Here is a 14456-nt window from a genome sequence, read left to right as displayed (position 1 = left end):
TGTTCCTGGTGTGTATTAAATTCAAATGACTATATATATATATATATATATATATATATATATATATATTTAAAGTCATATATACACACCAACCTATTTTCACCTTTCATATTAATCCTAATGTTCAGCAAAGACTATATTTATGATAAGTTAAGATTTGAAGGTTTAATCATATATTCGCCCTCTATGTCTCTCCAGGGGTGATAATAAAGTGGTATTGATTGATTGATTGATACGCAGGTCACCAGAGTTAGTGCTAAGTCTGCTATAGTGACACTATAGCGTTTTATTTGGTCTCTCTTTTTACTTAAGGCTGGGAGCCAATAACCCAAGGCATCACCATCAACAGTCCAATCCTTCAATGAACTTATTTCATGCACAGTTGATTTTATGTAAATTGATTGACACCTTGGAAGGGGGGCAGTGTTTGCTTTTCACAGAGCCATAGCTCTTTCTGTCTCGGAGGTGTTAAGATGGGAAGACAGGGACAGAGGCGTCGGGGCAAAGTGGGAGAGTGCAGTGTAATAAAAGCACACGGAAGGAAAAAAAGTGGGGAAGGCAGATAAATAAATGAAAAAATTGGTGTATTATCAACATGTATGTCCCTTTGACCCTTTTCTTATTTGCAAAGGAAAAAAAAACGTATTCCAGTCATCTTATTTACACTGTAAGTAAAATCCAAACTCACGGCTGCTTATAATTACAAATGGAAGCTCGCAGGGAACCTCTTCCTGACTCGCACCAACATCTACCTTCCCCTGGAAACCCTCACACAGTCAATTATAGTAATGAATTGTCAATAAGTATAAAAATTTAATACGGTCCTGCTTATGGTGAGTGGCGACTAAGGACTTGCCTCTCATTCAAATGAGCTGCAGCTGCAGGTTTGAAGCACACCTGCAAAAGGAGTGTGTAAGTGGTGTTAATGTTTATAGGTTAGACCTAAGGAAGCATGTTAGCCATTTTTGTATCCATGTGAAAGAAGTGAAAGAGAAGTGACAGACTAGAAATGGGTGATTTACTCTGTCACAAACCAAACCACCGTCCAATTATTGCTATGGGGCTGTAAAACTCCCAAATCAGTGATCAACTAAGTGACATTGTGTTCTATTTGGTATCTACAACTATGTTTTCAAAACTTCTGCTCAAACTCCAGTCAGAGTCACTTAAATGCACACATTTTTACCTTCTTCTTTCCTATTTTTTTAAAGGTGGACTACGCAGTGATTGCCTCACAGGCGGGAGCAACTCTCAACAATCTGTTGAGCCACGCCCAGGAGCTGGTGGCCAAACTACGCTCTCTGCAGCTGGATCAACGGGAGTTTGTCTGCCTGAAGTTCCTGGTGCTTTTCAGCCTGGGTAAGTCAGATATATTTTATATCAGCTAGGAGGAACACGGGAATTGAGAGGAAGGGGTGGTTCTGAAACGCACAAAATAGTGAAAGGGCAAATGGATGTGAGGTAGGTGTGGTTGGTCTTTTTTAGATGGATGTGGCAGCTCTTGTATATACGTCTGGGTCTAAAATTTAAATGTATTTTTGGTGAGTACAACTCTCAATAAATCTAGGTTCAGTACAGTGCAACCATACAGATGATATAGGACTACGGGTGGATGGAAGTTTAGATCCACTATAGGCAGGTTTACTTTTTCTATTAGCCAGCTCTTGCATATAAATCTATCGGTGGCATTCCCAGCAGCAAATCTCTCACCTGATCTTCCACCACATCTTCAAGTTTCTAAAGTACAAAATTTCTTGAGAAAGAGAGTATGCCAATATGAAGTGTAAATACAAAATAAATATTGACGTTTTTCTTTTCTGAAATTTAGCTGTTGGTCTTTGGCATCGCAGACTTGCTGCAACAAATGCAAATTAAAGATCAGATCCTGGATCAACAATATTAGAAGTCATGAATCACAGTGTGTGCAGGATTATGCCAAGTGCAGTGTAACTCATAACCAGTATTTGAGAAGCGAGCTGTGCATGAGGAATGAGATGTTAGTTTGGAACGGGTGAGAGGGCAAGGGGTCAACAGGGGGGCTTTTCCTCTCAGAATTTGCTGTAGAGCTTTGGAAAGGAAAGAACAGATTTGGAAGGGATCTCAGCTAAAGAAGGGTGAAGGAAGGGAAGGAGGAAATAGGAGGAAGATGAAGAGCGAGCGGGAATTGAACTGGTCGTGCTGTTTGAAGGCAGGCACCAGCCTGAAGTATTTTGGAGACAGACGGGCGGGAGCTGAGGCTAGAGAGTGCATGGGATTTGGGAAGGAAGGTAAGTGGAGGAATATAAAGCTTGATGAGTTAAGGGACAAAAAGAAGGGTAACTTTGATGGCATGTGGTGTGTGTGCGTGCATTCTCCTCAGTGTGTGTGTCTGCATCCCAAAGCTGCTCTCGAATCTCTAAGCCGAGGTCAGACATTGCCAGGAGACTGTCATCTCTGACTCTTTCCTAACGAGTCTGCAACAAATTGCCTCTGAGGAATACACACACACACACACACACACACACACACACACACACACACACACACACACACACACACACTGAGCCAAACCTGTTTAACATCCCACATTACTGAAGCCAGTAGTGTCAACATAGGGCCCTCTATGGCATGGAGAGCAACACTGGCTTACATGTGATGAATATTTTCCTCCTGCTTAGCTCCCAGTCCCTTCTGACAACATGTAATTCACAAGAGTCACACTTTCACTTCTTTAACACCTCTGAACAAAGAAAACAGCACTAATGAACTATACATACACACATATATGCGATCAGGAGGAATTAATGCTTGTGCGCATTTGCAAAGAAAGAGACAGGGAGTGTGTGTGTGTGTGTGTGTGTGTGTGTGTGTGTGTGTGTGTGTGTGTGTGTGTGTGTGTGTGTGTGTGTGTGTGTGTGTGTGTACACATCTGTGTGCATGCATGTGTTTGTTTCAGTTTTTTATAGGGTGGGGATGTTGCTGGGGCTCAGGGTCTAAATAATTTGGCAGAAACATCATCCATAATGAAAGGCCCACCTGAGGGATGTGTATCGCCCCCGGCAGTGCCTGTTCTCCGGCGTTGCCCAGGCCTCCCGCAAAAGAAGGCCGGCACAGACGCCATAGAGCTGGCTGAGGGGATCAGCGTTAGCCGAGGTGGTGTTGGTGGGATGAGGGGAGGAGAGAGGCTCGAGCTACGTAGAGCCAGGAGATTACATTATGTGATTAATATCACATACAGCTGAAACTGAGTATGTAATTGGCTGTAAGAAGGCTGAGCTACAAATATGTTTACTTTGGGGAATTAATGTGCATAATGTGTGTAGCATCGGTAGTGGTATGTATATTTAAATATCAAAACACATTATCAGAAGGGTCAAATTAATTTGCGACACAGCTATCTGTGCCCTACCGACAGAGCCAGTTATTAAGGGTCGTAGGGAAATGAGGCATAAAAGTAGATGTACACTGACTGCTGAACTAAAAGATTAGACTCTTTCTGTTTATTAGCCTAATTTAATCTCTAATACTGGTCACTTTACTCTCTAATTTAAAAGGGATGTGTTCATTACGACAGGTTTGAGACTAGGAACTGTTTGCACTACTTTAACACTGTGGCTCTACTTACTTAGCACACACTACATTTGCATCTATTTAAATAAGCATGTTAAATCACGGGATTAAACCCTGAGAAATACCCAGTAATTCAGTGCCCGGACAGCCTTTTATAAAACTAATAAAGTGGCTTCTATAGATTTGTTTGCTTCTCCTATCACAGATACTGCTATCATGATTGCTACTGCTGCTATTACAGCTGCTATCAATGCATCGCTGCTATGATTATCATCTGAGCCCCACACCTTACAGTTGACAGCCAATGCCAATATGGCATGCAGTGCAGTATTTTAAGTGTCCTCTTGTGCAACATGGTGGAAAGTAAAAGTGAGACACTGGGTTTTGTAGCACCCATATTTAACTGTAAATTTAGTCTTTCTCGAACTTTGTTTAAATATACTTTCATTTAACTTCTACTGAAGTTTATTTACAGTATATGCATGCAGTACCAGTCTATAAACTTCCCCTTTTGTCCAGCAGTCAGCTTGAAGCAGCGGGCTCAGGGCAAACACGCAGAGACGAAAAGGCATTGCAAACAATATATAGTAGAAAGCAAGAATTAGAAAATATTAGACATTATATCACAAATTAGTGCCAAGAACTCAATTTCTTATTCTATTTTATTTATTATTGCACTTCTTTCTAGTTTTTATGATTTTGAGTATATAGCGCTCTGTGACTACATGTCTGCAAAAGGTGTTTTATAAATAAACTTTACTTACTCACTCACTTACATACAGCTGGTGATTTCCCATGTGAGTCATCCCCCCTCTCTTTCTGTACATGGGCAGTCAGTCATTCACTCCCTGGCAGAGGAGCTTTTAGTTAAGCCAGTTGTCAATAAAAACAGAGATATAGATGTCAACCCAGCTGAGAGGAGACACTTGTCATGATCTGTATGTGCGCTTGTTTTCGGAGTTATACTTCCTGTTTGCTTTCGTTTTGTTTATTGCTTTATTTTATCTCTTTCTATCACTGTCTCTCACTTTCCCCTGTCACTCCCTGTCTTCGGTGAAGGCTTTTACCCTCTATCAAGGAGGAGATTATCACTCTGAGATCATTGATCTCCTAAGTGTTTGTAGGACTGTGAGCAATGATTGTATGTCTTGGGCATTGAGCAAAGGACACACATAATGGCAGCGAGAGTTTGAGGGCTGTCTGGATCAGAGTTTGGAGAAGGATTACTACGAGTCATTGAGTGTCAAGAAACTGTTAATGGGCCTTTGATTTCCTTTAACAGACTTAAAGACCTAACAGAAAGACTGACAGGCTGTGTGGGTTACAGAGCATTACCAGAGGTGAAGGGACACGTTTGAATTCAGGCTGAGTAAAAATAAAAGATCTTCTCTTTATATTTTAAGCCCTCCTTTACGTTTGAAACCTGGAAAAATTATCAGCTTTTGTCCTAAATCTTCACTATGTGTTTCTGGTTCATCATGTATAGTTTCCAAACTTTGAAAGCAGATACAGAGACAGAGGTCACAAAGTGCTCACCCAGCAACCAGTTAACCCAGCTTAGTGGGTCAGACCTCATCAGCTGTAATTCGGTGAGACATGTGCTGCCAATCCTTGTGAACTGAGAGGAGAACCAGAGTACTGCCAGACCAGTGCAGGGTGGTAAATGGTCCCAGTGGAGAGAGTGCATTTGTGGACATACCTGTAGCCCTAAATAATGTCCTCATACTGCAGCATTTAGCAGGAAAACAGGCAGTAGCGTGCTGAAAATGTGTAACTGTGCTCACTTTGTAATCGTTCATTATTCATCATTCATTATGTTGCTTAAAATCTTTTCTATTGATCAATATATCATGCATAATTATGCTTTCTGTGCAATGCAACCGTTTATTGGTTATATTATTCCTCTATTAAACACGAGTACAGCTGATTGTTTTAGGGTTTGTTCTCATTATTTGCTTGTTTCTATTTTTTTAGAGATGGAATAAATGAAATCAAATTTTTAAAAACAGCTAAATAAAAGCTAAATGTGGATGGCTATTATGTGTCTAAAATAGACCCAGTTATTGCCATTAAAACAACAATAGAAAATATCTTTTGTTTTTCTTTCAGGCATTGTGTAACTACAGATATACATATTTGTAATCTTTATAAGTGATGCAGACCAATGCTGCTTTTGTTTCATCTGTTAAAGTAAACTTGGTGGTTCTCTTAGTGATCAGAAATGGGCAGTGTTGTCCATTCATAAGAAATCAAGACAGGGCAGCCAGTGATTCAAGAGCTGCCTCAGCAATTCAACACATTAGCCGTCTGTCAAGCGATTAGTCAGTCACTGAAATTGGAGTTTAGAGACACCCACCCATCAAGTCTTTGCCACCCTTCATCCCTCTCCATCCATCCAGGCCTCTGTATTGTCTCTTGTCTCATTGCTCTGTCCTTTCTCTCTGTTTTTTTTAACATCCATCTTTGTACAGCTCAATCTATCACTACTCTATCGCCACATCCACCTCCATTGGTCCTCATTCATCTTAATTCACTATTTATTTCTTTACTTCCTCACCCAACTTTCACTTCACCTCTTTTTCTATCCCTAAACATGGCCAACATCACAAACAATTAAATGTATAGATGGATTCAACTTTAAAAAATAACATTTAAGTTAGTTTAATATCTAATAGTAACCAGTAACTGCTTTGATACTGAAGATATTTACAATTATTTGAATTTAATTCAGATTACAAGCATTATAGCAGATTTTTTCATCCGATCATACTGCTTTTAACCATTCCCGCCATTTGAATTCCACTTTTTACAGCATCAGCACCCAGTCACCCCCGTCCCCATACAATGAAACATCTTTCATTAGCATGTTTTGTGTGCCACACAAAACGTTTTTTCAATTTTTTTTTTTTTTTTTTGCGCGCTGCGAGGTCAGACACCAATCTGCTGACAGCAACACAAAGCAGAAAACGTGATTAACCTTGATGAAAACAAACAAGTTTCTCTCCCTCTCTGTATTTCTTTATCATTTTTGTTTCCTCGCACAATGAGAGAGAAAAAAAGATATAATTCCCAGACAGGTACATCCTAATTAAGCAACAGCCGAGGCTGCTCAGAATCAATACACTGATCCCTGGCCAGTGAGCAGGGGAGCTGGATAACGCAAGCCCCCTTACACGCACACGTACACAAACACACACTCACATGCCCATAAAACATGGCAAATATTCATTTCCTGAAAAAAATTCAATCATTTAAAATTCATTCAGGAATTGATTAAAACTGAGAAGCAGTGACAGTTCAACATTTATTCTATTGAGCCATTTAGTAGAGCATGCTCAGTAATCCGTGTTTAATAATGTTCTAACAAAGTTTAACAGATTTTTTCTCCCTTTTTGGAGGCAAACTTGCACTTGGCTACAAGTCAACAGAATGGAGCATGATGTGTACCTTTGGCCTGATCAATACGTGAATAAAGTATAGTTAGGGTGTACATGTGTTCTTATGCCCTCGTCTTGACTGAACACAAAATATGATTCTCTTTTCCTGTTCTCTGGAGTCATGTGGATGAGCCAGTGCATACATTAAATTAATAAATTAATAAATAATGAGAATAAAAGCACTATTGTTTACTGTAACGCACAAAAAAGTAACAGTAAAACAACAAAATGTAATCTGCGTAATCTGTTAAAACTTTGCCCTGTGTGCATGTGGCAATCATAAAGCAAACAGTAGGGGGAAAAAAATGCTGAAACTGATAACTTAAAAGAAACAACAGAACCCACGAGTGTAAAAATAGAAAAGAAACAAAGTCCCCACTGTATCTACTAAGACTGCTAATAATATGAATAGCACACAATTATTTACAGTAAAGGAGTATAAACATAAGAGGCGTCTTTATGACAGCAATCTTGGAGTGTTGCCCTGATTTTGATAACTCCAACATTTGAACATTATCCAATAGATTTCAGACTTTTTAGCAAAAGGCTAAGTTGAAACATTTGACTCATGGCTTTGTCCATTTTTATTCCAGACTTGGTAAATGAACTGATTCTTATTTAGCACTTTTCTACTCTCCTGGAGTACTCAAAGCGCTCTATACAACATGCCACATTCACACCTGTTCTCACAGTCACTGACTCTAAACTGAGTGCTGTCTAACCACATTCATACTCAAATGGATGCATCGGAGAGCAACTTGGGGTTAGTATCTTGCCCAAGGATACTTGGCATGCAGACTGAAGGAGGCAGGGATCGAACCCTGGTCACCTACTGAATTGAACCTCAGTAGGTGACCAGCTCTACCTCCTGAGCTACAGACACCTCCGGATTGGACTTGGATTGTTAATCTGATGGAAGAATTACATACTGTAAATTAATCACTGTTTTCCAATGCATTCTTATCCATTGCATCCAATGCATTCTTATCCATTGCAATACATTTGCTGTCATTAAGAAAGTAAATGAGTTAATCATTTGTTAAGACTTTTGAGGACATGGCAGCCTATTGCACAATCACTCAAACGTCCTGACAGCTGGTCTGCTGCATGCTGAAATTGGGTTAGGCAAACTAGGACATTTAATAGGACTGCAGTAGATGTACACTTTACCTCATTTAGGTTGCTTGTTTTTTTCCGAAGCTGCACTCGTGGAAACACAAATACCATGTACACCAATGTCAATTTAGAACTGTTAGTCAGAGATTAACCTGTTGGCATGACTGGTTAGAAGAGTTTCCCTTAGTTAGATAATGCACATTGCAATGTGTAAATCATGCATTTACAATCCCATATGGAAAAGATATAAATTGTATAAAGTTTGTATCTGTCTTGTGAGAAACTTGTATGAAAAGCATACAAGAGTGAAAACAGATATAAGATCCTTAGAAAAATTATATAAATGGAACTTGTATGTTTTGGATACTTACTAAAAGAATATATGAAACGGCCACTTTCATGAGTAAATCATATAAACCTTATATGATTCAATATATGAAGTAGGCCACATCTGATGCAAGTCTTTTATAAGTTTTTTCTATTTCTTTTCCATATGGGATAGCCTGAACAAGCTTCGCAGTCGAATGTGCACTGTGTGACTTCAGGCTTTCCCGGACAAAAGATGACCAATTCAATTCAATTTTATTTATATAGCGCCGAATCACAACAAACGTCACTTCAAGGCGCTTTATATTGTACACTAGATTGCACAATAATAGATACAGAGAAAACCCAACAATCATATGACCCCCTATAAGCAAGCACTTTGGTGACAGTGGGAAGGAAAAACTCCCTTTTAACAGGAAGAAACCTCTGGCAGAACCAGAAGAGAGACAGAGGTTAATAACAGATATGATTCAATGCAGAGAAGTCTATTAACACATAGTGAGTGAGAAAGGTGACTGGAAAGGAAAAACTCAATGTGTCATGGGAATCCCCGGCAGCCTACGTCTATTGCAGCATAACTAAGGGAGGATTCAGGGTCACCTGGTCCAGCCTTAACTACCGGTATATGCTTTAGCAAAAAGGAAAGTTTTAAGGCTAATCTTAAAAGTAGAGATAGTGTCTGTCTCCTGAATCCAAACTGGAAGCTGGTTCCACAGAAGAGGGGCCTGAAAACTGAAGGCTCTGCCTCCCATTCTACTTTTAAATACTCTAGGAACAACAAGTAGGCCTGCAGAGCGAGAGCAAAGTGCTCTAATAGGGTGATATTTTACTACAAGGTCATTAAGATAAGATGGGGCCCGATTATTTAAGACCTTGTATGTGGGGAGCAGGATTTTGAATTCAATTCTGGATTTAACAGGAAGCCAATGAAGGGAAGCCAAAACAGGAGAAATATGCTCTCTCTTTCTAGTCCCTGTCAGGACTCTTGCTGCAGCATTTTGGATTAGCTGAAGGCTTTTCAGTGAGTTTTTTGGACATCCTGATAATAATGAATTACAGTAGTCCAGCCTGGAAGTAATGAATGCATGAACTAGTTTTTCAGCGTCTCTCTGAGACAGGATATTTCTAATTTTAGAGATGTCACGCAAATGTAAGAAAGCAGTCTCACATATTTGTTTAATATGTGCGTTGAAGGCCAGTGTACAAGTCTTTGTTCTTGGCTCCATGATGTGCATCTACTAAGGAATACACCATTAAGTGAACGCACTCGTCTCATTTAGAAAAAGAGCAAAACAAATGCAAAATATAATAGATGAGAGTAAACTCTTATAAATGAATTGGGTAGAATTCCAACAAAGAAGAAAATCGTTTGTAGTTCTTGGTGCAGAAACCTTGTTTATATGAAGTGTCAGACTTTTCTTTCATCTTGTTTACTTTTATCATTATTTTAAACCGTTCATTTAAATATTCTTAAACACTCTTTTTTATCCCCCCCCACCACCACCACCACCACCACCACCACCAAAAAAACAAAAAATAAAAAACAGACAAAAACAGAGAAGGGTACCAACAAATCTGGCATTGTTGCTGTCATATGAGAGAATTCATACAGGCAGTTTCATGTGTGAAGTATTACAGGTCAGATGTGATTTGATAGTTTTTTTCCACGAGAAAAGAGCCGGATGGTATGAGATGCATGTGTTTGAAATGTGGCATGACTGGTGACTCATAGTGTACGAGTTCATGGCGGTGCAGACAGCTCTGACAAATGTTTGTGTCCCATAAATTAGTTTCAGTCACTGATTGGTCCATTGACAGCAGTAATGTCAAATGCAATAGTGGTGATTAAACCTTATATATGTATAAGGTTCATAAAGCGCAGTCCACGCACTGAGCGGCTGCATCTAGTCCTTTTTCATCACTTTGTTTTGAATCTTGGTGAAGTGCTCGGCAAACATGTGCTGATTGAAAACTATTGGACTCTCATCTACCTTTCAAACAAATCTTTTTACCCTCCGTCTAGTTTCTCCAGGCATCATTCTGATGCAGGAAACAAACAAAAAAAGGAAAAAAGTTGTTCAAACTTGGTTTCCGACAGAGCCAAATCCAGCTAATCATGTTTGAGTGTCCTGACTTTTCTTTCATTTTTTTTCTTCTTATTAGGAGTAGGTGGGAGTGTGCCCTAAAGCAATGAACCTAATCCTTCTGTATATTTTCTGTCAATTTTATCCTAAGAAATCTAACATGGTGAGCAGTCAGCTCCTGATGGTGGCAGCCACTTTGTAGGGAATTCCATGTAATGAGGCTGTCTAAAAGGCTTTCAGACTTTATCAAGCAATAAAAGCTCCAGCTCACCACTATTACCCAGCAATACTGCAGGCTGTTGTCATTAGGCAGAAGTTGCAGTGAGTTTTGGTGGTGGTGGTTGACAGAGTGAGAATCAGTGTCTCTCATCACTAACCCCACCTTCACGCTCAGCCTTATATCTTCACCTGGGTACAGTTTCAGTTTTCAACATCTCCATCCAGATCATCTCCAACCAGTGCTTAATTTACAGCTCAGGCTGTGTTTTATAGATCTTTTTCCATTATTGCAGAAAACACTTATGTTGACACTGTTAAGCAGTGACATTTATCAGACAGTAAATACAGACAGTCCAATGCTTAACTCTAACACGGGCCTAAAACAGAGTATGTTCTTGAGTTCATGCCATGCTTATGCTTATTATGTGCTATTGCACACAGCAAACCCACATGGGGTCATTTTGTGTCTATTTGGCTGTTCATGCCTCCCAGTTTTTACAAGCTGGTCACATGTGAATAGGTCCTACTCCCTAGTCATCCCTGTGATGTATCATAATTAATGTGGCAGCAGAGACAGATGGCACAAGAAGTAGATTGCTGCAACAACATTGTTGCATAAAACTACTCCCCAAAATATTGGTTTTGAATGATGTCTTCTATTGTTTTGAAAATAAATTAGAAAAGAGACTGCAACAATTCAGATGCATGTGTGAAAGTTTATAGAGCTATGGGACTCATCCAGTATATGTAACGGTTATTGCGTGCAGTGTAACATTGACTTAAAGGTGATGAATATGTGAGAGGGAGAACCTGAATAATCAGAATAATGAGCAAGCACTTGGCGACAGTGGAAAGGAAAAACTCCCTTTTGACGGGAAGACATCTCCAGCAGAACCAGGTTCAGGGAAGGATAGGCCATCTTCTGTGACCAAGTGAGGGAAAGGGGAAGGAGACAGGATAAAAGAGAATTTAAAAGACAGCATCCTAAGGATTTCAGATAATAACGTTATAGTGTTTTACATTTGCTGTCCTTATGAGCTATTGTGTATGTGATTTTAGTTTAATTTCAGCACATTTTTTTATTATTTATTCAGTACAGTTTTTGCACCACATGTAATACAAATATCCTTATATCATGTATAATGTTAAATCTTCCTTGTAGCATCACTTTTATTTTGAAAAATAAGCTTTATAAATGATTCCAAACCAGCAGCCTCATTGCAACGGCATAGTAAAGAAAACTTGCTCATCATCTACTGTACCAGTAGTGTTTCAAAAGTAGTTAGATCTCTCTGAATGTAAAATCAAAATATGTGCAGCCCAGCCCTTCACTTCTTCCTGAATATGATGACTGTTGCAAGTTGGCAGCAGAATTTAATGCACTTTAACTCACTGTCCTGCCAAAGCAATTCAGGACATATCCCCTGAACTTCTGCTCCCCTCCATCAATACACTCACTAACTACTCTAGCAGTGAGCACATCCAGACAAATGCTCCTGTAAAAGTGTTTTTTTTTTTTTCTTTAACCAGAAAAAAAATTCACCCTTCTACCTTACCCTGTGTATCTCTCCTGCACTCCCATGTGGGGTGATTTAAGGCAAGATAGGCTATGGAGAAACTGTTCCCCTCTATCTCTCCCTCCTGCCTTCTCTCTCCTTCTCATTCTCCCTCTCCCTTGGTCTTATTACAGGCTGTCAGTTTATTATAAAACATTAGGAAAGCAGAGGGACACTTGCAGTTACTGTCCTATCGATCGGCAAGGATAGATTCTGTGATTTAGAGTCAGCTTTGGCTCGCGCCCTCCACATTCTCGGCCTCCTATTAAGGCACCAGCGCTTTGCTTTGGCTATTGATGTCTCAACATTAACAGTTACAAGCTGCTACAGAAAATCAATGTTCAACTTTTATTACCTGCTGCATAACGCGGAGGACCTCCCGCCAGCTGATACTTAGCAGTCAAAAGGAGGCATGGATGGTTGGCCGAGCACATCAGGTGTTTTCTAAGTGATATCTGCAGTAATATCAACTGTCTATAGCATACGGAGGCTTTCGGGGGCCAGTTGAGGGCCTTAGAGCTTTGGAAAGTATAGCATGCCAACCTAATTAGCACATCCTTGCAAATATTAGCCTCAATGCTCAACTTAGTTGCAGGTCTGCGCACAACGTTTTTGTCTTAAAATCTTGTCTGCTTGAAAAAAATTCTCTCTAGCACTACCATCAGCATGACTCACTTGTAGAGTACACCACCTAAATGTCATCAAGTTAAAATATTGGATGATCCCCTCAATCACCGTCCATCCATCATTGGTATCAACCTGGATATGTGTGTTGTAACAGAGAATCTTAACCCAGGTAGGGTGGATCTGGAGCGGCTGAGGCCTCTCAAACATTTATGAGGGGCTACTGAGCAACAGTATGGCAGCCCTTCTGGGACAAACAGCCCCTGGTTCTGTACTCTGAGTCCCGATCAATGGAACTCAAGTTCATTACACACACTTTTCAGCCGAACGGCGGCAACTGATTTTTTTCTCTCTCCACCCCACCTTCCTCTGATCGTCGAGCAGCCCACCACTGGGGCTGCATTACACTTGCTTGTTTACGTGGCTGCGTGTATAGGGTAGAAGGGGGAAGGGAGCGTGTGCTGGTGTGTACGTATGTACGTGTGTGTGCGTGTGAACAGGAGCTGCTCCCAGTGGGCAGAGCTTGAGGTTATCATTATGTACAGGTCGGTCCGCTGCAATGCTAATGCTAATGCATTCTCAGTGGCCGCAGCTCAGGTCCCAACGCTGTGCTAGCAGGGCTGCTACTCGTCTCCAATTAAAGACTGAGGGATGTCTGTTTGGGGTAGGGAAGACAGACCTGGGCTATCTGGGGCCCTGCGGAGAACAGGCTCACATTAGTCAAGGAAAACAGACTCGGAGAACAAATTGTGCATACACCAGAGTGCATCAGATAATCCCTCTCTTGATTCAAGCATCATCTAGTCCCTGGCAGTGATTTTATGCTATCTAATAACTGCTTTAGAGGACCTGTTGATTTTATTCTGCAGGACCTTATCACGCCGACTTTAGACTATCAGAGCAACCAGCCTTTCATACTTATCATGTGGTTATAACGAGTTTAAACAATGCGATAATTTTCTGTAGTCACAAAGCATAACCCCCAGAGCACCGTACAATAAGAAAGACAAATAGTCAACAAAACAGAGCTGGTCCTAGGAATCGAAGAAGCATCAATATTTCACTCATAATACAGTATAACAGTGCTGTGAGATGAGGACTATGGTCACTGTGTGTGTGTGTATGTGCACTGATGGTTCACACCAGACTCACTACTACTGTCATAAAGTATAGTGATCAGAGCAAAATTATTTAAATGTCAAGCTTTCGCAATAACTGGCATATTTTTGATTACATAAAGAGAGCATGTAGCCATCACGTGTAGCGCGCACACACACAAGAAAACGTGCACAAAGACACACATTGAGATCTAGGCCAAAGGAGTGGCCTCTAAGTCTTTAAGTCTATTGCCAGTCAAGTGTTCAGTAATACAAACGTAATCCGTTTGGCCCCAAGCTTCACACACACCAGCCTTGTCAATCATTTGTAAAGTTGTAAAGCCATTCACTCTTTCGATCAATATCTTAGAAGGAGCTACACTGTTATTGCTGTAGTTGTTGTGTAAAAAAATAAAATAAAATCTTTACGACAAGACATTTATGATC

The 14456-nt window shown here is 40.2% G+C and overlaps 1 protein-coding gene across 1 annotated transcript in view; it reads left to right on the top strand.

The window, feature by feature from the left end:
- Positions 1-14456, top strand: part of nr5a2 (nuclear receptor subfamily 5, group A, member 2) — a 68638-nt gene that overhangs the window by 41449 nt on the left and 12733 nt on the right. The window contains exon 6 of the mRNA XM_085383233.1: positions 1212-1359. Within this exon, the coding sequence (XP_085239359.1) occupies positions 1212-1359 (148 nt within the window). The remainder of the gene's footprint in view (positions 1-1211; positions 1360-14456) is intronic.

The sequence above is a fragment of the Rhamphochromis longiceps genome, linkage group LG15 (assembly GCF_057381845.1).
Source record: "Rhamphochromis longiceps isolate RC_006_pf linkage group LG15, R_longiceps_female_GT1.1, whole genome shotgun sequence".
Classification (NCBI taxonomy): domain Eukaryota; kingdom Metazoa; phylum Chordata; class Actinopteri; order Cichliformes; family Cichlidae; genus Rhamphochromis; species Rhamphochromis longiceps.
Note: the sequence above shows the minus strand (reverse complement) of the source record. Positions and strands in the feature narration are given on the sequence as shown.